General features: G+C 37.6%; 3 protein-coding genes across 10 annotated transcripts in view; 1 reads left to right on the forward strand and 2 right to left on the reverse strand.

Annotated features, from left to right (window-relative positions):
- The first annotated feature begins 4,539 nt into the window (after nucleotides 1–4,539).
- The window catches only part of LOC147874435 (uncharacterized), a 46,558-nt gene continuing 27,602 nt past the window's right edge, over nucleotides 4,540–23,495 (forward strand). Inside the window, exons 1-3 of one of the 8 annotated variants that reach the window (XR_015534084.1) lie at nucleotides 4,540–5,180; nucleotides 5,270–5,500; nucleotides 16,674–16,948. Coding sequence is in view for 1 of the 8 variants with exons in the window: in XM_087344783.1 (XP_087200909.1) it covers nucleotides 4,973–5,180; nucleotides 5,270–5,439 (378 nt within the window). In the remaining 7 variants the exon portion in view is untranslated. Of the gene's footprint in view, nucleotides 5,181–5,269; nucleotides 7,994–16,673; nucleotides 16,949–23,495 lie in introns of those variants that run through there. The other 7 variants (XR_015534083.1, XR_015534085.1, XR_015534081.1 and 4 more) reach the window with 7 other exon arrangements.
- Nucleotides 7,760–23,495, reverse strand: part of LOC110840170 (uncharacterized) — a 49,329-nt gene continuing 33,593 nt past the window's right edge. The window contains exons 5-11 of the mRNA XM_087345355.1: nucleotides 18,643–19,448; nucleotides 13,428–13,492; nucleotides 12,722–12,885; nucleotides 12,143–12,262; nucleotides 11,031–11,156; nucleotides 10,561–10,719; nucleotides 7,760–9,873 (exon numbers count right to left, since the gene is read on the reverse strand). Coding sequence (XP_087201481.1) covers nucleotides 8,980–9,873; nucleotides 10,561–10,719; nucleotides 11,031–11,156; nucleotides 12,143–12,262; nucleotides 12,722–12,885; nucleotides 13,428–13,492; nucleotides 18,643–19,448 — 2,334 coding nt within the window. The 3' untranslated portion in view covers nucleotides 7,760–8,979. The remainder of the gene's footprint in view (nucleotides 9,874–10,560; nucleotides 10,720–11,030; nucleotides 11,157–12,142; nucleotides 12,263–12,721; nucleotides 12,886–13,427; nucleotides 13,493–18,642; nucleotides 19,449–23,495) is intronic.
- On the reverse strand, nucleotides 20,202–23,367 carry LOC147874436 (uncharacterized). Its single transcript, XM_087344784.1, has 4 exons — nucleotides 22,187–23,367; nucleotides 21,629–21,748; nucleotides 20,523–20,648; nucleotides 20,202–20,318 (listed from the first exon to the last, which is right to left on the reverse strand). The coding sequence occupies exons 1-4, from the start codon at nucleotides 22,301–22,303 to the stop codon at nucleotides 20,310–20,312; spliced, it is 372 nt and encodes a 123-aa protein (XP_087200910.1). The 5' UTR covers nucleotides 22,304–23,367; the 3' UTR covers nucleotides 20,202–20,309.

Here is a 23,495-nt window from a genome sequence, read left to right on the forward strand (position 1 = left end):
GAAGACAGAGTTGGAACAGGGTGTTTCATTATATTGTTTTTGAAATAACATTTACTGTGCCTTAGATGTATTACACTCCTGTTTCCATCTTTATTTTTTATGTATGAATGGATGTTTATACATATAATAAATGATTCGAACCCCCTCTGAGGCTTAAGATTATGGCAGAGAAGATCTCTATCTATGTATCTGTCCGAAAGTCCATCCACCTGTCTTTATTATCCATAGTTTCCGCATAAAACACAGTAAGTAAGTACAACAGCAGAGCATACAAGCTTGGATTCAAACCGGTAAACTGCCGAGTATGAACCCCATTCCACAACGCCCAGTTCCCAAGCTGCGCGTAGCTAGCTGCCTGACGTTACCCAGAGCAGCAAGACAGCGTCCTTCACTGTCTTAGTGTGTTCGTTGCTTGGTTCTCAGCTTCAATAACAAATATAATGCTCCATGCGCTGTGATCTAATAGGGCAAACCACGGAAGTCTAGAATACTTTTCCAGAAGTCTATGGAGTCAGATTTCTTGAATAGCTCAGCGACTATTACGTTGTCAAGAAGCATTCTGTTCTACAGTTTGTTTCGCAGTTAAATCTAGAGCTTATAACATGACGAAAACAGTCCTAATGTATCTGAATACATTTATACAAAGACTAAATAATGGCTACAGAATTTCATGAAGCTAAACCTACGATGGCTCAATTTTGTGGACCCTCAGATTTTAACTGGGAAACTTGGATGTTTTCAATTAAAGGTATGTTCAATAATTCTCTTGTGTTTAGATTATTTAAGACCCGAAATTTGGTAAATGGAATTTATGCACTGTCACAAACGCCTACATTTTGCGTTTTGGACGAATGCTTTTGTGCTGAAAAGCATGAAACATTGGGCACTCGGTTAGTAACAGCGGAGGGATACATATTAGCATAGCCTGAGAACCGTGGCGCGTCATTTGCTTGTCTGGTTGTGACGTCACTTACCCCAGGTTAAAAATTTATATAATTGTTTGTGTTTGTAGAATTTTAAAACCCAAATAATAGGCGTCCTAAATATATTTAGTGACGTCTGCACTTACTGCGTTGATTTGATCATTAAATGCCGTCCGTTTGTTAGATTTAGCTTGAACCGTCACTGGATGTCAGGTGGGGTGACATCTTACGGGCGAAACCGCTCTTCATTTTTTTTAATCGCGTAGTAATATCAGAGGGCCATTAGACTTCGTAGTGGTAAGACGTGAGAGCCTGCCTGCTGTCGATTCTTGCCTACAGCGTACGAATCTGGTATTGTAGAATAAGCAACTAGTGTTCTTAAGTTGTATTAAATGGATCACGTGAAATTAATTGTGATTTCGTGTTAATAGAAACAAACTAAAAGTTCTGGGACACGTCCAAAAGCTACTTCACTTTGGTTTGTGTAGTTGGGTAGAAAGTAGTTCGTGGTGTATGCAAATTAGGTCGTGTGAAACAATGAAGAAGTGTTCACTAAAAACGTTGTAACAGTTTCGTAATTTGAAATAATTTCGACTTTTCTAAAATATTAAATCTGTTTGTCGCCTTTTAAACACATACACAAAATTACTGTCGACCAGTGGCTTTGTAATTCACATAGCCTATAGGAACCTTAAGGTCGACACGTTAAATGAGTTGTTACATCTCACCATTTTCTTTACATCATTTCCTGCACTCTTGTGGAAAATATTCCCATTATCCCTAGAGTCAGTAATCCTATGCACGTTTTTTACTCGTCTACGAAGTCTAAATTACAGTGTGTTTAAAAAGTTCGGTTCGTCGTATTCAGGATTTGTACAAAACTTAAAACATGTTAGCCTGCACCAACATATTATTCCCCATTGTAGCCAAGGTTGTTAGGTTGTGACTGAGTAAGAGCAGTAACTGTTAAATCGGCTGCTGCAGTTATTATTAACACGTATATAATTCTGGCAGAGATAATGACGTCACGTATATTAAACATTGAGATGACGTCAGACTTTGATGTAAAATTATTTGATGGCAGATTCCACACATGAATCGTGCACCCTTCTGCATGACTAACACAATAACAAAGCTATTCTTTCTTTCTTTCTTTCTTTCTTTCTTTCTTTCTTACTTAATTTGCATGTGGGGGTTTCCTTCTGTCAGGATAGCCGGCAAACACTAACTTTTCATGATTTGTACGTTCATGTGTGCCTCCTGTCATCTGTTGTTTCTTTGAATTTAAACAAATTTTAAATTTCGTTTATTGAAAGAGCTTAAGAATGAATTTCAATCGAAATCAAGAGAGTAAATAAATGGGACCAAAGGCATCCCCAAACACACATTCAAAGATTATAAACACGAGAATGATAATATTAAAAATATCGCTGAATATGTTACGTGTGAGGGGTAGTTGGACAGAACCTTCTATGTAAAGTGTTTTGTTCTGAAGTTGCCAACAGGTTTCTTCCGCCATAATTACCACAGCGAAGTTTCCGAATATTGGTCACAGCTTCCATATAAGGTGTTATCTTATCCTGACATTTCTCGTGCGTTTTTTCAATAGGAGCTCTTAAAATGTTACATCTTGACGCTGAGGCTCTCTGTCCCATGAGACAGAGCCCTGTTTCGACTTCTCGATTCTCTTTCACGTCTTCATACATTATAACGTTTTCGGGAAATTCACTGCCACAAAAGAACACGGAAGTTCATTCTCGTCACCAGAAAAACCGAAATTCTTCCCCTAGTCCGAACCATTTAATTTAAATTCGGATCTTAACTCCGTTTTAATAATATTCTCCTCCACTCCGAGGCCCCTTAGCTCGTGTCACGTGTTTCTGTGTCAAAGTTTTGTGCTAGGTTCAAATTCCTTGGGCGTGGCCTTCTTGATGTAATCACAGGAAAGAAACTCCTTCAACTGATACATCGTTGTCATATAGTCTAGGGATTAGTTAATAAGTCGTTCAACATCATGCTTCGAGTGGAGAATAATTTAAGTTACTCTAGAGGATGAACTTACGTAGTAGATGTTCCTTTAGTTTATAATTTGTGTTGCGCTAGAAAAGATGAAAACTTTGAAACGGCAGCTTTAAATAATTCATCGTTCACACGTCGGACAGCCGTCTTCTGTTACGATTGCTATGTGAATCTGAATAAAATCACGAAAACAGGCAAAGAGGAGAAGGTTTTTGATCAGAGGAGCTTATGATTGCAACCTGTGTTGGACGGAGCGCGGCATCTGAACTGTTTTGTTATTGTTAAACTGAGATTTGCAGACATCAGCAACAAATCTTTTTAAAATTGTTTGCCTGTCCATTGAAGAGCCCCCCCCCCCCCAAAGCTCATATTTTATACGCATCGTGTAATGTATGCTGTCTAAATGTCTAGCCAATCGTAACCATATTGATTTATTTATGGCTGTGATGTTCTCACACTAAAAGGCCATGTTACACGATCATGTAACTTGCCGAATTCGATGGCGACCGCATTCATCGCGAACTAACAGACATGTCGAAATTTCGTAATTAACTCGCGCGGAATATTACTGGCAGGCAGGCTCTGGTCATTGCGTTACGATTTTCGATAAACCAGGAAATATAGGTGATATTTACTCGTCAGGGATTTCGAAGTGTTTAGTGTTTAGTAAAGATTAGGTGGTGTTCTTGGCTCAGAATTTCGGGAGGGTGTAAAGTCTGTGTGTGAGTGAAACGGCTCTCTGAGTGTTTGTGGTTGTGCCAACGAGAGACTTCGATCCAGGGACCATGGCAAGAGGAGCAACGCGCAAACAGTAAAGTTAAAACCAAACCAGTGTCGGCCGAACCCCTAGTGGACGAGGACCCATCCGCTGGAGGATGGGCTGGGTGCTTGCGGCAAATCTTGTACGCCATAGCATCGGCACGGTCTTATCAGAGCAGCCAGGCCCCAGGTTGCCAACGATAACCACGTCGGTCCGTGCCAGGTAACTTGTATTTGACGCGGCGCCCGCCACGACTGAGGGCATGTTAGGTTAAGGTCAAGTTGGCCACCCTGTGCACTGTATACTTTTTTTTATAGTTTGTAAGTGTCCTCCCTGCCCTCCCCGTTAGGTGCCCATGTTAGGTCGCGTGAACTTAGCTTTTGTGTCCATGGCAATGGACGTTCAGTTAGGAGGGTTTGATATTTCTGTGTGTGTTTTTTTTATCTCAGGGTGCACAACTTGACAGGTTCGGTCGGCACGACCAATGAAATCAATGCGAGAAGGAGAGAGGAAAAAAGAAACTTTTGCATTCTCTTCCTTTGAATAACTCGCATTGCAAGGAAAAAGATTCAGTAAAGTACAAAATACGTATTTTGGTTATTCAGTCTTTCGCTTCAGTGCTGAAAGATTTGTCTGAATCTGTAAGGTTATTTATTATCAGGAATATTGAATACTGAATTCTGAAGAGAAATATTATGTTTTGTTGTGTGTTTTATTCTGTGAACTCAATTACAGGTTATTCGACGTTAGAGAAAGACATCGATTGTGTTTCTTCTTAAGAAACGGATTACATGAGTGAAGCATAAAGCGTAATTCAGCGTTGTCGAACGCAGATCAGTTACACGAACATTTTACGTTTCATTTGTCAGCGAGAATCGCGGAATTCGCGCCGGAGTTAGGATTTTACATGAACGAAAACTTCGCCGACGGAATAATGCGCTTTGGTTTGAACAAATTAAGAGTTTCGATTGTTGTTCCGGGCCGCGAATCCGTGTTGCTGTTTTTTTCCCTTCCTTCTTCAGGACGGCGAACTTCTTCCACGGGACAAAAGGTAAGTGACAGAATAAAGGTAAGTGAGAGAGGTTCGACGTTGTTTGGTCCTCGTTTCCGACGTTTCGATTTTCGATTCAGTGACCCATCATTCCAGCGCGATAAATATGAATTTTGTCTTGAGCAAACGCGACCGTCTACTACAAAGCAAGTGCTTTCGTGTTCTCGTTTCATTACCGATCTTATTGCGACATCGTAAAATCACGACAAATTTTAGTCGATGATTGTGAGTTCGATAAGCCTTCTGCGTTTTCATTCGCCAAAGTGGATGCCCTACAGTCGTGTCACTTCGAATGTTGCGCTTGTCAAAACGGACAACTGCAGTGAGCAAATCCTGCTCTCAGCTGTTCGTCGTCATAAATGGCTACTGAACTCTGCGCGTGCGCACAGCAGAAGAGATGAGCCATGGGGGTCAACAAACAACACAGGTAAGTTTTCTGCGTTCGTGTTCTTACTTCCAATGAATGATTGTTGAACCGTTCTTACAGAAGTCGTTTTGTTTGTTTGTGTGTTACAGGACCCGCTCATATCCTGTGCCTCAACGTGGCGAGCGGGTGTAACAAAGAACGATGCACTCCCGAAATTGGTGTTCGGTTTTACTTTGACGGAAGACCGCCCATTTTGGTCACACTGTTCCGTCTGTGTGCGGTTATAATTCGTGATTTGCCCATGTTAATTGTTCTTTAAACGTTGAAATGTTATTTCGCGACGCCTGTTGACACGTGTTCGTGTGTCTTATTTTCTCCAGGTACAATTTTTGATTCCATTGGTTGTGAGGATTTGAATAGGAGAGTCGACTTATGCAGATAAATGACCTGGAAATTATAATGAAAATGTCTGGGCAGTATTTTACGAAGATGTCATCCATCGATTTTGATTAATAGCATTCAGGTAATTTGGACAATTCCTTGCAGACAACATGATGACATTAATAGGTGGTCTTTAAAAAACACGGGCAAGGGGGATTGTTTTAGTTTCATAATAGTGACACTCTGTCGTACTCATAAAAGTGCCAATTATTTGCTTCCATGAATGTACAGAATTGATAATTTTGACAAGGTGACCAAAAATGTTCAGAATGATGAAAAAACGTTTAGATATTTTGGCCAACCAATGGAAGTGTGATCATATAAACTTCTGTCAGACCTCTGTTTTGTGACCACAGAGTTGTATTCGTGAATATGATAATTTAGAAATTATGGGGATGCATCGTTCCTTGGCCAAACAGGATGAACCTGATAATTTTAAATAATTTCCTGGTCACCAAATCCTCATTCACAGCTTTAAATGCATTCAGTATTTAGCTTTCCAAAAAGTTCCCTCTTACAAATCCTACCATTTCAATCTGAACCTGTAACCTAGCAACCTTAAATTTATTTTCATGTTAGCGATGTCATGTGTCATATGTTGGTGACTTTCTGGCCTTCCACTTACATTTCAGGCTCACAGTTACAGCATTCAGTAGTAAGCAGAAACTAAGCTCTTGTGTTGAATTGGATTCAATTTCCACAAAGCAACTGTTACTTTCCAAATGGCCCAAATTAAAAGCTCACAACTATATATAACTGCATAGATTTTAGTTAATTTTTTATAGAACACAAAAGAGAAAATCCGAAAACTAATTAACTGAAGAGATGTTCCGTATTTTCCTAAATTATTCACTTGTCTGTAATAATAGCAATGCCTGGATTCAGTTTCTGAAATTTAATGTCTGAAATAGTCATTCTTATAATAATTTTTCTAACATGAGTTGTAACTATACATGATTCAATTAACTCAACTATTTATCACAAGAATACTTTTAACATTTGCCTTAACATCATGTATAAGAATTGTAAAATGGAGGGCTTAAAGTCCATCAAAAAGTTTCGCAGTCTATAATGTGACAATGGTTCAGGTAACTCATGTCATCACTAGCCCAAGTTGAATTTTGACAGTCAGTGAAAATGATATAAATCTGTGATTTATCTGAAGGTACTATGCCTGCAGATACCTGGAGGAACTAACAAAAACCAGGACAGCCCATCTGCAGTCCAATACTTGAGCACAAGACATCCAGAATACAAAGCGGAGGGGCTACGTCTTCAACAATTCACAATTATTTCATCATCACAAAGTTTTGTTGTTAATTTGATACATGTTTTTGGATATTTTCTGGGAATTGAGACAAGCTGCATCCAGTGGGTGCAGCAAATTAGTTTTTATAGTGTTACAGGATAATGGCAGCAGAGCCAGCGTCTGAAATGTTGTTTTTTCAACAAAAACAAACACAAATATATTTCTTTCCAAAGTGCATTTAGCCACTTTGCTGTCCATTAAAATGTTAATTTCAATTTTGTCGTGTTCCGTTGAACCACTGACACTCTCTTGGTACTATAACCGTCGGGATTTTTTTAATCCTGGGAGTTTTAGAATGCAGGCCTCGCACACTCCTACTAAACTCAACATTCCAGGAAGTGCACTTCGGCTTATTTGCGCCATCTTAAACATCTGCATTAATATGTGCAATCAAATTTTTGGGGCTTGACATTTCTTTAAAATGTGAAAGCCACGTCTTGCCCATCAGTATATTTCTAAATTTAATTTCCTTATGAACAGGTACTTTGAAAATGTTAATTAGAAACAAAACTTGTATCGTTAATAATTAATCATCGGTGGAAGTAACTTTCGAAAATGGGACATTCAGCTCAGTAGGTGGCCAAGCCCCAGAGAACAATGAATGTATACTGTAAATGAAATTAATGCAAATACAGGAGTTTGCTGTACATGTACCACTGTTGGAACAGCAGTCAGACATCTTTTGGAACTGACAATAGATTCGCCAAAACTCTTTCTCGTTATATTACCTAATTAGGCAGTGGCCTCTGAGATTCAAAGGGTTAGGTCACAACAGAGTTGCCACCCCTACAGCTCTTTTGACGTGAAGACATTTGGATGGAATGTAGGATGGACCAGAGGGTGAAATATAAAATGTATGCTCAGATATTTATGAATATTTTAAACAGAGTACAAGTTTCAGTTTCTGATCTAATATTGAGGAATAACTAATACAAATACATAATTATGAAATAAATACAAGTTACATACAGTAATTATAATGAAAGTTGTCAGTGTTTCTTTCTTTTGATGACTGTTATATATTCACCTCTCAAGCTTCCGTCTGTTCAATATGTTGTGTGTGTGGTTTTAAATTAAGCTTTCTGACTGTATTTGTAAATTAAAATAGTATTTCTGACTACAACTTTTTATTACTCAGTGGACAATTGTATCTCATGACACGAATTATCTTCGTGCAACACAATTGATGAGATTTCAGCACATTTTACTTTAATCTCATGAAGTGATATTTCCTACAAACCAGAAACGACTTCACTGCAACAGTCTTCCTCATAATAAGGTTAAAGGACAGTGAAGACGAAAAAGGCGAGGTGGTCAGTCTTCCCATAGAATTTTTTTAGACAGGAGTTATGATCACACCAATATATACACAGTGGACCTCACACAAAATTAAATTCTTTAGAATAAATTGTGAAACTGAATAGCTCTGCAAATCTGAATAAAATTAACACAAGTTGGACAAAACATAATGAAGAGTGATTATGACTTATTTAATTTTGTTGATTCATTAATGTAAAAAAAGAACAATGTTGAATAAGAACCTGTTCACTGGATTCAGGCTCAAAAATCTCTTATTTTTGGTCAGTGGCTGGTCAGACACGAGATGCTTCACACACTTCTAATTCCTTCTTTCTACACATAACTCGGGAGACTGAAATGGTGAAGCCTTTTATAACACAACATACTGATCAGCCATTAACCAAATGAACAAATGAGTCTCGGCCATAACCGAAGTGACTGAATGATCAATAATTATCTACTTCTAAAATTCAAAATACTTTTTCTGTAAAAAATCATCTAAACTCAAGAAATCTATTTTTACACAAGTGTGTTCATAAAAACTAATGTAAGTTTTGCTGGAATCCTTAAAGCACTTCAGTTTCACTAGTTTTTTAACCAAACCTTTCTTCTTTGCTGCAACACATTTCTCCATTCACACCACATACTATACATCACCGATGATTATTCAGATCATGATGCTTTAACGTCTCTTCGGACAACTACTCCAATTGAATTATTAATTATATCACAGGATTTGGGTGCTCCTCACCATGCATGTTTTGATGTTTCTTCAGATAACTCCTCCGCCCAAATGATTTATTATACACTTCACAAGACATTGGGGCCTTCTTCACTATGTATGAGTTGATGTCTCTTCAGAACACTCCTCCGCCCAAATGATTTATTACACACATCACACGAATATGGACATTCTCCAGTATGTATGCGTTGATGTTCCTTCAAATGACTCTTCCGACTGAATGACTTATTACACACAACACAGGAATACAGACGCACACCACTGTGTATACGCTGATGTGTTTTCAGGTCCCCCTTCCTATTGAATGACCTATTGCACACGTCACAGGAATAAGGACGCTCACTACTGTGTATGCGTTGATGTATCGTCAGATCCCCTTTTCTGCTGAATGATTTATTGCACACATCACAGGTATAAGGACGCTCACCACTGTGTATGCGTTGATGTATCTTCAAATGACTCTTCTGACTGAATGATGTATTACATGCATCACATGCAAATGGACGGTCTCCACTATGTATATATTGATGTTTTTTCAGCTGTTCCCCAGTACTGAATGATTTATGGCATACATCACAGAAATAAGGCTGCTCACCACTGTGTATGCGCAGATGTATTTTCAGAACTCTCTTTGTACTGAATGATTTGTTACACACGCCACAAGAATGTGGCCGGTCCCCACTATGTATGCGCAGATGTGTTTTCAGGTGTTCCCTTTCACTGAATGATTTACTGCACACATCACAGGTATAAGGACGCTCTCCACTGTGTATGTGTTGATGTCTCTTCAGATCACTCCTCCGCCCAAATGATTTTTTGCAAATATCACAGGTATAAGGACGCTCACCACTGTGTAGTCGTTGATGTCTCTTCAGACCACTATTCAGACTGAATGATTTGTTGCACACATTACAGGAAAATGAACGCCCTTCATGTTTAAGCTGATGTTCATTCACAGGACTCTGTTAAAGAAAATTATGATAAAAATAATAAGAAGAAGACTGACTTGATGCTACTAGAAAGTGTTGTTAAATAGACTATAAATAAATAAGAATGACTTTGAAAGCAAGGTGTACATGATGTCAATTGCTATTACATTATTAGAATTGTCTTTTACCAAATCCCATTACACAACCAGAATTTAGCGGAAGATGTACTACAAATGCTACAAAAATCATAAACTGCCAATATTAGTCTAAACTGTTTGTTCAGTGAAGTATGTACAGTACGCGACTGTAATCTTGCGACTTGCAAGGAATCCAGGAAGTCTGAAGCATTAAAGACAGATGCTGTCTTTCCTCCTTCACCCCACCTCCTCACCACGCTAGTCACAAGATTACTGTGGCAGACTATACACATGTTGTGGGGCCCTTGGAACTTGAAACATCTTTAATTTGATACCATACTCAGACCTTGAGTGCTGGGGCATCAGTTAATTTAGTTGTCATTCTGTATGAGGTCTGCACCTGACCTTGGTGGTCAACATATTTTTTTTCTCACTGAGATAGCAAAATGTGGTAAATATGCCAGTTCAGACTGCTGATGACAGTCAAATTTCTTTTCTCGCCCCTCTTTCCATAGCACGTTGTTTAATACAGATATCCGATACACAAACGACTTTCTATCACAGTTCTATTATATAAACATACCTCAGGTTCAGCCTTTATTACTGGACATGCTATTAGCACAGGGTACTCTTCCTCTTCTATATCTGTGACATCCTCAGTCTTTACACGGACAAATTCATATCCATCGTGACATGTCTCAGTATCTGAACCAGGTACATCTTTCGGTGAATCCGTGCAGTTCTGTAGAACCACCACACATGAATCAGTCAATGCTATTCCCTCTCATTATATGAAATGGAATAGACATTCTTTACAACTATGTCCGATTGTTATCACTTAGTAGGTGAAGATAATGAATAGACTATTCACTTTGAACCATGCAATGTGATCCAGTTCAGAGCACAAAACTGCAACATTATTAAGCTGAAGAAACGTTGTTTCTTTGTAACCATTTCATGCAAATGAAAGCCCTCTAAGCATGTTCAGATTTGTATGTACATACATACACACACAAATAATAATCACAGAAATGAGCTGAAACCAACGCTTACCTTGGGTTTGGCATTCTTTACAGAAAATGTTGATGGAATGCAAACCTCGTCAGTTTTGAAACCAATGGGATCTTCTTCACTCAGAACATCCACATTATTTTCTACTTTGATCATATCAATTTCCTGCTGTAAAATTATGAATTCAACATAATTCTGTTAGATGGCACTTTTCTTGTGCACCAAACACACACACACAAAACAGGAGAGAGTATTTACAGTGGCAGGTTCCAGACTGAAACTTGCAAACTTCTGATATCATAATTTCAGGACTTCAGAATTACAACACTGCATGCCTGCAAATTTACACTAATTATTTTCAGGACAAAATGGTAGCTCATGATAATTCCTCACTAATTTCCAGAACATAAACTGTTGCCATGTTGTGCACCTTTATGAAACTCATTAACCTTCCATTGCTCAATTGCATCTTACTGCACTAATGCCGTAATACGTACACAGCCTCTTACACAAGCATCTTGCATTTAATCCCCATATATGGACCTTTTTCTTTAAACCATTACATTTTCATCCAAGCTCTATTTTTGAGTAGTAGAACATTTCATATAAGATACTAATTCATTAAATTAATTAATTTTGCCCTTTTACCAAGAATTTAGAAATGTCAGCATCAGATGGGAAGCTGGACAGGCAAATTACAAATGTCATATATCAATTTAGTCTCTACAATTATGAATACATAACTTATTTTGAATCTGCAATACATTTCAATACTTTGTTTTTAATTATTCTTGTCACAGGCCCACTTTTATTACTCGCTTTGAAATATTTTGTATTACTCTTTACCTCACTCATGTTGCCACTTCGTAAATTCAAATGACAATACGTACTCATACGTTACTCAATTAAGACTATGCAATTTCTGTTCGGACAGGATTGGGCCACTAGAAAACTACAGCAGAACAAAATTATAAAGCTGCACATATGTTGTTTTTTTAACTATTTTGTGAGTAAATATATTATTTCGATGTAAATGAAACTACTGTAAACATTCTGTTTTGGGTGTCACATTTTTAACTTGTACTGCAAAAACATAAGCACATGCATGGATGTGCACAAACTATAAAAACACATCTGAAAAGGAGAAACTCTACCTCAGGTTCTGTTTTAATTATGCAACATGCTGATGGTATGTAAACCTCTTCAGTTTTCACATCAACGGAATCTTCTTCACCTGGGGCATCCTGATTTTCTACTTTGATTGTATCAACATTCTGCAGAAATATTATAAATAACACATGTATTTGAGATTATATACATCTCTTGTGCATTGACTCCATATGCAGTATTACAAAGCATATCCATGCTGGAAGTTATAAACGTCTGATGTCATATGAACACACTAAACCGGGGGTTCTCACCCTTTTTTGCTGGCATACCACTAATTCTAATTTAACACATTAAATGTACCACTAACCAAATGTGGTCTGGAAAAACCTATTTATGTTGATATTATCTTTTTATTTTCTTACTTAGTTTTTAGTACTACTCAACATTGGTACGTGTACCGGAGGTTGACAAATGCTGCACTAAACCACTTTAATGTGCACAATTTATATTGTAAAACTGAGAAGATGACAATTTCAAAATAACAGTTGCTTGTCATAAAATATAACTTTCTTTTGGAATTTTTTGTAACATTCATTTCTGTGCACACAAACTTAAACACTCACCAAGGTCGCATTCAGAGATGGAAATATTTCTTCAACTCTCTGCAGTATAATTTTTGGAATTCTTGTAACAAACTGGATATCCTTTTGCAAGTGTAAAACATGTTCATCACTCATCTTGATTTGAGGGTTATGTATGAAAGTACTGACAAGAATCAGTGATACACCTTTTTATCTGTGATAACTGATAAAACTTGGAAAATTTGCTAGGTCCTGAAACGAAATAAGCTGACATTAAAGTGTTTAATCACACCATTATTATAGGAAAATTTAATAGATACGACAAACAAACTCGTACACATCTCAGAGCACACTGTCGAGATAGATTTTACACGTCGAAAATATATAAATACACACTTTGTGAGATTTTTTAAATGTTTGCTGGCAAAAAAAGGAACTATGAAAGTGTATAATCGAAACCTCCAACCGCCCATTATATGTACACAACCACATTAACTCGCCCCACGTGCTCAACTACAAAGGTTATGAAAATAAACACATCTTAAAAATACATATAAAAACAGAAGACACCTTCAAATACGATTATCACGCCTGGGGGATAACTACTGGGAAAAATAAATGTAGATCCCAAATGAAGGAAGACTCCAAAGTAAAATTAAATGTTTAAAATAATGTTGGCTAAATTAAACACAATTGAATTAACAGACTACAAAACATACACAGAAGGAAAGAAAGAATCACAGCAAACTTGAGTAGAAATTAAGTGCGCAGTAAATAACAATAACAAACAAACGATATGGAATGGACACATTTCTGCCAACATATACACAAGTAAAAGGATTCTCGTTTGCACGGATCATATATACGAGATGCGATCGGAAAGTTTCAAGACTGTGTCAATAGAGGGCGAACCGGATGTAGTACGAGCTTCTGGCGCTAGGGGGTGCGGCCTACATTCATAGTTAATCAATGTGCCAGCCGGCATCATCGAATCAACATTTGTTTCTTAGTTACGGGCGTTTTGGTAGTGCATTACACCGACCCTCCTGCGATTGCGGATTTTCATGAACAAAGAGTGTGGATCAAATTTTGCCAAAGACTCGCCAAAACGGCTGCGGAACCTATGAAATGCTAACGCAAGCATTTGGGGAGTCCGCAATGGGTCGTGCACAATATTTTGTGTGGCATTCACGTTTTAAAAATGGCCGAACCTCTGTCGATGATGACGAGAATTCTGGACGACCATCTTCGAGCATAACGCCCGAAAATGTTACGAAGATTCGGCAGGCCATTCACGAAGATCGACGTCGTACTATCAACGACTTGTGCGACATTGTTGGGATAGGCTATGGGACCTGTCAGCTGTTCTAAAGGAAGAACTCCACATGCGACGCATTATGACAACGCGCCAGCGCACACCGCCCTCAAAGTTCGGCAGTTTTTCGCCTCAAACACCATGGCCGTCATCCCGCACCCTCCTTATTCGCCGGACTTACCTCCGTGTGACTTCTGCCTCTTCCCAAAGATGAAAATTCAGCTAAAGGGAAGGAGATTTGAGACGATAGAACAGATTCAGGCAGAATCGCAGATGGTGACAAAGAAAGATTTCCAGGGATGCTTCCAGGCTTGGCAGCGACGCTGGGATCGTTGTGTTCACTCCCAGGGGAACTACTTCGAGGGTGATGGATGAATTTAATACCTGAGATAAGTGTACGGGTTTTTATACGCGCAGTCTTGAAACTTTCCGATCGCACCTCGTGTATGTATATATATATATATATATATACATACATATATAATGTACTACATGCAAATGCTTGCTACTTCTCAGTTGAAAATATTCTGACTTCCCGTCTGATTTCTTAGAACCTGAATTTTAAAGTATACGAAAGAATAATTTTTCCTGTTGTCTTGTATGGGTGCGAAACATGGTGTCGCACTCTGAGGGAGATTGCAGGTGTTTGAGAATAGGATGATATTTGGTCCTAGGTGTGAAGACGATGGGGCATGGAGAAAACTGCAAAATTATGAGCTTAAAAATGTGTAAACCTCCCCCAATATTAACAGGGTGATTAAATCGAGAAGAATGAGATGGGCTGGGCGTGTAGCGCGCATGAATGGGACAAGAGCTGTGCACCGGGTATTGGTTGGGTAGCGTGAGGGGAAGAGAACGCTGGGGAGACCTAGACGTAGATGGGAGGATAATGTCCGGCGGGATCTATTGGAGACAGGAGTTGAAGGAGACTGGAATTTGTTAGCCCAGGACAGGGTCAGGTGGAGGGCTTTGGTTTATTCGGTGATGAACCTTCGGGTTCGGTTAGCCATCTGGTTAGTACTATATACAATCAATGACTACGTTCGGTTTCCCAAACACCTGACTATTCGGTGCCGTTCTCATGCTGGGCGTCTAAAGTGTCCGCACCCCCTGAGCCACGCAATGCGTTGGGCCCAATTTCATTGACTTTACTGTGTTAAATATTTGGAGCACAAACCTGGGTCCACATTTTCGCGTTCCATATAACGATACGCTGTTATGTTGTGGCAGTATGCGTCAGTGTGGACCTGGCTTTAAGATGCCGGGAAGTAGAAATGAAACTTAAAAATAAAAAAGAAGACACGGCTAAATAAGTAGTAGAGTCGAGAACAAGTGTCCATATGCAGAAAATCATTCCGCACCAAGTGATCTAATTAGAGGTTTCTAGAGACTATTACCGATTGGGTACAAGAACACATTGTGGGGTTGAATTATTTTATCACATGCTCGTGACTGATTTTGAAAACACATACGTATTTGTTATGCTTCCAATTTAGAATTTAAAAAGAGCCGATTATGACGACAGGCGTTATACCTCTGTACGCTGTGAGAATTTTCCTTCAATGCTTAACGTTCAAATTCGGCAAGCAAATTTCTTAAATTTTGGAACATTACTGAGTTACGATTTAAATGACCATGAATGCAGATTGTAATGTGCGTGTTATTTCAATAATTACCCAAACACATATTAAAACAATTTTAGCGTTCTTGGATTTCTTGTTACAGGGAACCTACTAAAATTACAGCTGTGGTAGCTTGCTTGGTGACACACCCTATGCGACTCCACACCCTCCACCCCCCATTTAAAAGATGACAGAGTTGGAACAGGGTGTTTCATTATATTGTTGTTGAAATAACATTTAATGTGCCTTAGATGTATGACCACAGAGTTGTATTCGTGAATCTAGTAATGCATCTTTCCTTGGTCAAACAGGATGAACCTGATAATTTTAAATAATTTCCTGGTCACCAAATCCTCATTCACAGCTTTAAATGCATTCAGTATTTAGCTTTCCAAGAAGTTCCCTCTTACAAATCCTGCCATTTCAATCTGAACCTGTAACCTAGCAACTTTAAATTTGTTTTCATGTTAGCGATGTTGTGTGTCGTATGTTGGTGACTTTCTGGCCTTCCACTTACATTTCAGGCTCACAGTTACAGCATTCAGTAGTAAGCAGAAACTAAGCTCTTGTGTTGAATTGGATTCAATTTCCACAAAGCAACTGTTACTTTCCAAATGGCCCAAATTAAAAGCTCACAACTATATATAACTGCATAGATTTTAGTTAATTTTTTATAGAACACAAAAGAGAAAATCCGAAAACTAATTAACTGAAGAGATGTTCCGTATTTTCCTAAATTATTCACTTGTCTGTAATAATAGCAATGCCTGGATTCAGTTTCTGAAATTTAATGTCTGAAATAGTCATTCTTATAATAATTTTTCTAACATGAGTTGTAACTATACATGATTCAATTAACTCAACTATTTATCACAAGAATACTTTTAACATTTGCCTTAACATCATGTCTAAGAATTGTAAAATGGAGGGCTTAAAGTCCATCAAAAAGTTTCGCAGTATATAATGTGACAATGGTTCAGGTAACTCATGTCATCACTAGCCCAAGTTAAATTTTGACACTCGGTGAAAATGATATAAATCTGTGATTTATCTGAAGGTACTACGCCTGCAGATACCTGGAGGAAGTAACAAAAACCAGGACAGCTCATCTGCAGTCCAATACTTGAGCACAGGACATCCAGAATACAAAGCGGAGGGGCTACGTCTTCAACAATTCACAATTATTTCATCATCACAAAGTTTTGTTGTTCACTTGATACATGTTTTTGGATATTTTCTGGGAATTGAGACAAGCTGCATCCAGTGGGTGCAGCAAATTAGTTTTTTTAGTGTTACAGGATAATGGCAGCAGAGCCAGCGTCTGAAATGTTGTTTTTTCAACAAAAACAAACAAAAATTATTTCTTTCCAAAGTGCATTTAGCCACTTTGCTGTCCACTAAAATGTTAATTTTAACTTTGTCGTGTTCCGTTGAACCACTGACACTCTCTTGGTACTATAAACGTCGGGATTTTTTTAATCCTGGGAGTTTTAGAATGCAGGCCTCGCACACTCCTACTAAACTCAACATTCCAGGAAGTGCACTTCGGCTTATTTGCACCATCTTGAACATCTGCATTAATATGTGCAATCAAATTTTTGGGGCTTGACATTTCTTTAAAATGTGAAAGCCACGTCTTGCCCATCAGTATATTTGTAAATTTAATTTCCTTATGAACAGGTACTTTGAAAATGTTAATTAGAAACAAAACTTTTATCGTTAATAATTAATCATCGGTGGAAGTAACTTTCGAAAATGGGACATTCAGCTCAGTAGGTGGCCAAGCCCCAGAGAACAATGAATGTATACTGTAAATGAAATTAATGCAAATAGCGGAGTTTGCTGTACATGTACCACTGTTGGAACAGCAGTCAGACATCTTTTGGCACTGAAAATAGCTTCGCCAAAACTATTTCTCGTTATATTACCTAATTAGGCACTGGCCTCTGAGATTCAAAAGGGTTATGTCACAACAGAGTAGCCACCCCTACAGCGCTTTTGACGTGAAGACATTTGGATGGAATGTAGGATGGACCAGAGGGTGAAATATAAAATGTATGCTCAGATGTTTATGAATATTTTAAACAGAGTACAAGTTTCAGTTTCTGATCTAATATTGAGGAATAACTAATACAAATACATAATTATGAAATAAATACAAGTGACATACAGTAATTATAATGAAAGTTGTCAGTGTTTCTTTCTTTTGATGACTGTTATATATTCACCTCTCAGGCTTCCGTCTGTTCAATATGTTGTGTGTGTGGTTTTAAATTAAGCTTTCTGACTGTATTTATAATTTAAAATAGTATTTCTGACTACAACTTTTATTACTCGGTGGACAATTGTATCTCATGATACGAATTATCTTCGTGCAACACAATTGATGAGATTTCAGCACATTTTACTTTAATCTCATTAAGTGATATTTCCTACAAACCAGAAACGCCTTCACTGCCACAGTCTTGCTCATAATAAGGTTAAAGGACAGTGAAGACGAAAAAGGCGAGGTGGTCAGTCTTCCCATAGAATTTTTTTAGACAGGAGTTATGACCACACCAATATATACACAGTGGACGTCACACAAAATTTAATTCTTTAGAATAAATTGTGAAACTGAATAGCTCTGCAAATCTGAATAGAATTAACACAAGTTGGACAAAACATACTGAAGGGTGATTATGACTTATTTAATTTTGTTGATTCATTAATGTAAAAAAAGAACAATGTTGAATAAGAACCTGTTCACTGGATGCAGGCTCAAAAATCTCTTATTTTTGGTCAGTGGCTGGACAGACATGAGATGCCACACACTTCAATAAGTATGTTCATAAAAACTAATGTAAGTCTTGCTAGAATCCTTAAAGCACTTCAGTTTCACTAGTTTTTTAACCAAACCTTTCTTCTTTGCTGCAACACATTTCTCCATTCACACCACATACTATACATCACCGATGATTATTCAGATCATGATGCTTTAACGTCTCTTCGGACAATTACTCCAATTGAATTATTAATTATATCACAAGACATTGGAGCCTTCTTCACTATGCATGAGTAGATGTCTCTTCAGAACACTCCTCCGCCCAAATGATTTATTACACACATCACACGAATATGGACATTCTCCAGTATGTATGCGTTGATGTTCCTTCAAATGACTCTTCCGACTGAATGACTTATTACACACAACACAGGAATACAGACGCACACCACTGTGTATACGCTGATGTGTTTTCAGGTCCCCCTTCCTATTGAATGACCTATTGCACACGTCACAGGAATAAGGACGCTCACTACTGTGTATGAGCAGATGTGTTTTCAGGTGTCCCCCTTCACTGAATGATTTATTGCACACATCACAGGTATAAGGACGCTCACCACTGTGTATGTGTTGATGTCTCTTCAGACCACTACTCAGACTGAATGATTTATTGCACACACCACAGGAATAAGGCCGCTCCCCACTATGTATGCGCAGATGTGTTTTCAGGTGTTCCCTTTCACTGAATGATTTATTACACACACCACAGGAATAAGGCCGCTCCCCACTATGTATGCGCAGATGTGTTTTCAGGTGTTCCCTTTCACTGAATGATTTATTGCACACATCACAGGTATAAGGACGCTCTGCAATGTGTATGTGCTGATGTCTCTTCAGATCACTCCTCCGCCCAAATGATTTTTTGCAAACATCACAGGTATAAGGACGCTCACCACTGTGTATGCGTTTATGTCTCTTCAGACCACTATTCAGACTGAATGATTTGTTGCACACATTACAGGAAAATGAACGCCCTTCATGTTTAAGCTGATGTTCATTCACAGGACTCTGTTAAAGAAAATTATGATAAAAATAATAAGAAGAAGACTGACTTGATTCTAATAGAAAGTGTTGTTAAATAGACTATAAATAAATAAGAATGACTTTGAAAGCAAGGTGTACATGATGTCAATTGCTATTACATTATTAGAATTGTCTTTTACCAAATCCCATTACACAACCAGAATTTAGCGGAAGATGTACTACAAATGGCACAAAAATCATAAACCGCCAATATTAGTCTAAACTGTTTGTTCAGTGAAGTGTGTACAGTACGCGACTGTAATCTTGCGACTTGCAAGGAATCCAGGAAGTCTGAAGCATTAAAGACAGATGCTGTCTTTCCTCCTTCACCCCACCTCCTCACCACGCTAGTCACAAGATTACTGTCGCGGACTATACACATGTTGTGGGGCCCATGGAACTTGAAACATCTTCAATTTGATACCATACTCCAACCTTGAGTGCTGGGGCATCAGTTAATTTAGTTGTCATTCTGTATGAGGTCTGCACCTGACCTTGGTGGTGAACATATTTCTTATTCTCACCGAGATATGCTAGTTCAGACTGCTGATGACAGTCAAATTTCTTTTCTGGCCCTTCTTTCCATACCACTTTGTTTAATACAGATATCCGATATACAAACGACTTTCTATCACAGTTCTATTATATAAACATACCTCAGGTTCAGCCTTTATTACTGGACATTCTATTAGCACAGGGTGTTCCTCAACTTCTATATCTGTGACATCCTCTGTCTTTACACGGACAAATTCATATCCGTCGTGACATGTCTCACTATCTGAACCAGGTACATCTTTCGGTGAATCCGTGCAGTTCTGTAGAACCACCACACAGTATCAGTCAGTGCTATTCCCTCTCATTATATGAAATGGAATAGACATTCTTTACAACTATGTCTGATTGTTATCACTTAGTAGGTGAAGATAATGAATAGACTATTCACTTTGAACCATGCAATGTGATCCAGTTCAGAGCACAAAACTGCAACATTATTAAGCTGAAGAAACGTTGTTTCTTTGCAACCATTTCATGCAAATGAAAGCTAACAGCAATGCTTACTTCTGGTTCATCCTTTTTTATGGAAAATGTTGATGGTATGTAAACCTCGTCAGTTTTGATACCAATGGGATCTTCTTCACTCAGAACATCCACATTATTTTCTACTTTGATGATATCAATTTCCTGCTGTAAAATTATGAATTCAACATAATTCTGATAGATGGCACTTTTCTTGTGCACCAAACACACACAAAACAGGAGAGAGTATTTACAGTGGCAGATTCCAGACTGAAACTTGCAAACTTCTGATATCATAATTTCAGGACTTCAGAATTAGAACACTGCATGCCTGCAAATTTACACTAATTATTTTCAGGACAAAATGGTAGCTCATGATAATTCTTCACTAATTTCCAGAACATAAACTGTTGCCATGTTGTGCACCTTTATGAAACTCATTAACCTTCCATTGCTCTACTGCATCTTACTGCACTAATGCTGTAATACGTACACAGCCTCTTACACAAGCATCTTGCATTTAATCCCCATATATGGACCTTTTCCTTTAAACCATTACATTTACATCCAAGCTCTATTTTTGAGTATTAGAACTTTTCATATAAGATACTAATTCATTAAATTAATTAATTTTGCCCTTTTACCAAGAATTTAGAAATGTCAGCATCACATGGGAAGCTGGACAGGCAAATTACAAATGTCATATATCAATTTAGTCTCTACAATTACGAATACATAACTTATATTGAATCTGCAATACATTTCAATACTTTGTTTTTAATTAATCTTGTCACAGGCCCACTTTTATTACTCGCTTTGAAATATTTTGTATTACTCTTTACCTCACACGTTGCCCCTTCGTAAATTCAAATGACAATACATACACATACGTTACTCAATTAAGACTATGCAATTTCTGTTCGGACAGGAATGGGCCACTATAAAACTACAGCAGAACAAAATTATGAAGCTGCACATATGTTGTTTTTTTAACTATTTTGTGAGTAAATATATTATTTCGATGTAAATGAAACTACTGTAAACATTCTGTTTTGGGTGTCACATTTTTAACTTGTACTGCAAAAACATAAGCGCATGCATGGATGTGCACAAACTATAAAAACACATCTGAAAAGAAGCAGGTTTACCTCAGGTTCCATTTTAATTATGGAAGATGCTGATGGTATATAAACCTCTTCAGTTTTCACATCAATGGAATCTTCTTCACTTGGTGCATCCTCATTTTCTACTTTGATTGTATCAACATTCTGCAGAAATATTATAAATAACACATTTATTTGAGATTATATACATCTCTTGTGCATTGACTGCATATGCAGTATTACAAAGCATATTACATGCTGGAACTTATAAACGTCTGATGTCATATGAACACACTAAACCGGGGGTTCTCACCCTTTTTTGCTGGCATACCACTAATTCTAATTTAACACATTAAATGTACCACTAACCAAATGTGGTCTGGAAAAACCTATTTATGTTGATATTATCTTTTCATTTTCTTACTTAGTTTTTAGTACCTCAGGTTGAGAAATGCTGCACTAAACCACTTTAATGTGCACAATTTATATTGTAAAACTGAGAAGATGACAATTTTAAAACAACAGTTGCTTGTCATAAAATATAACTTTCTTTTGGCATTTTTTGTAACATTCATTTCTGTGCACACAAACTTAAACACTCACCAAGGTCGCATTCAGAGATGGAAATATTTCTTCAACTCTCTGCAGTATAATTTCTGGAATTCTTGTTGTAACAAACTGGATATCCTTTTCCAAGTGTAAAACATGTTCATCACTCATCTTGATTTGAGGGTTGTGTATGAAAGTACTGACAAGAATCAGTGATACAACTTTTTCATCTGTGATAACTGATAAAACTTGGAAAATTTGCTAGGTCCTGAAAGGAAATAAACTGACATTAAAGTATTTAATCACATCATAATTATGGGGAAATGTAACAGATATACTGACATCAAACAATTTTCTTCCATTATGGAGAGTCCACATTTCACAGCTAATTATTTAGAATAGGTGAAACCACACTATACTGCCCCTAGGTTTTTATACAGATAACAATACAAAAGAAGGAGAGGTCATCTGACTTCGGGTCAGGGATTTAATGAAAATGTGGTCAAGGGAAAGCAGATGTGGAAAGACACCCATCTCACCTGTCCAACAGGCCACAGTTTCTGAAATACGTGCTTTAAAAGTTTTCCTTTTTTTATAGTTATTGCCTTTGTGAAGTAGTAGAGTGGATAAAATTTGTGAACTTGTAATCTGTGTGTCATGGGTTCCATCCCATGTTTTGGTGGATTTTCTCTCTTTCTTGTGCCAGAAAACATTTAAGAATAATGAACTCTGTATTTAAATTTGACCTCTGTATAATATAAACGAGTGTTTGGCAACTCATCCCAACAACCTGGTAAACATCTGAGTGCATATAAAACTATTGACATGGATTTTACACATTCAAAATATATAAATACACAATTTGTGAACTTCTTTAAATGTTTACTGGCAAAAAAAGTACTATGATCGAACCCTCGAACCGCCCATTATACGTAAACAACCACAATCACTCGCCCCACGTGCTCAACTACAAAGGTTATGAAAATAAACACATCTTAAAAATACATATAAAAACAGAAGACACCTTCAAATACGATTATCACGCCTGGGGCATAACTACAGGGAAAATAAATGTAGATCCCAAATAAAGGAAGACTCCAAAGTAAAATTAAATGTTTAAAATAATGTTGGTTAAATTAAACACAACTGAATTAACAGACTACAAAACATACACAGAAGGAAAGAAAGAAGCACAGGAAACGTGAGTAGAAATTCAGTGCGCAGTTAATAAAAATAACTATCAAATGATACGGAATGGACACATTTCTGCCAACATATAAACAAGTAAAAGGACTCTTGTTTGCATGGCATATGGCATAGTCTTTGAGAAGCTTATAGTCATTCAGGTAGTCAAATTCCTCAA

The sequence above is a fragment of the Zootermopsis nevadensis genome, unplaced genomic scaffold, assembly GCF_977971745.1.
Source record: "Zootermopsis nevadensis isolate Lab colony 2312 unplaced genomic scaffold, Znev_1.0 Znev_ptg000008l, whole genome shotgun sequence".
NCBI classification, from domain to species: Eukaryota; Metazoa; Arthropoda; class Insecta; order Blattodea; family Termopsidae; genus Zootermopsis; species Zootermopsis nevadensis.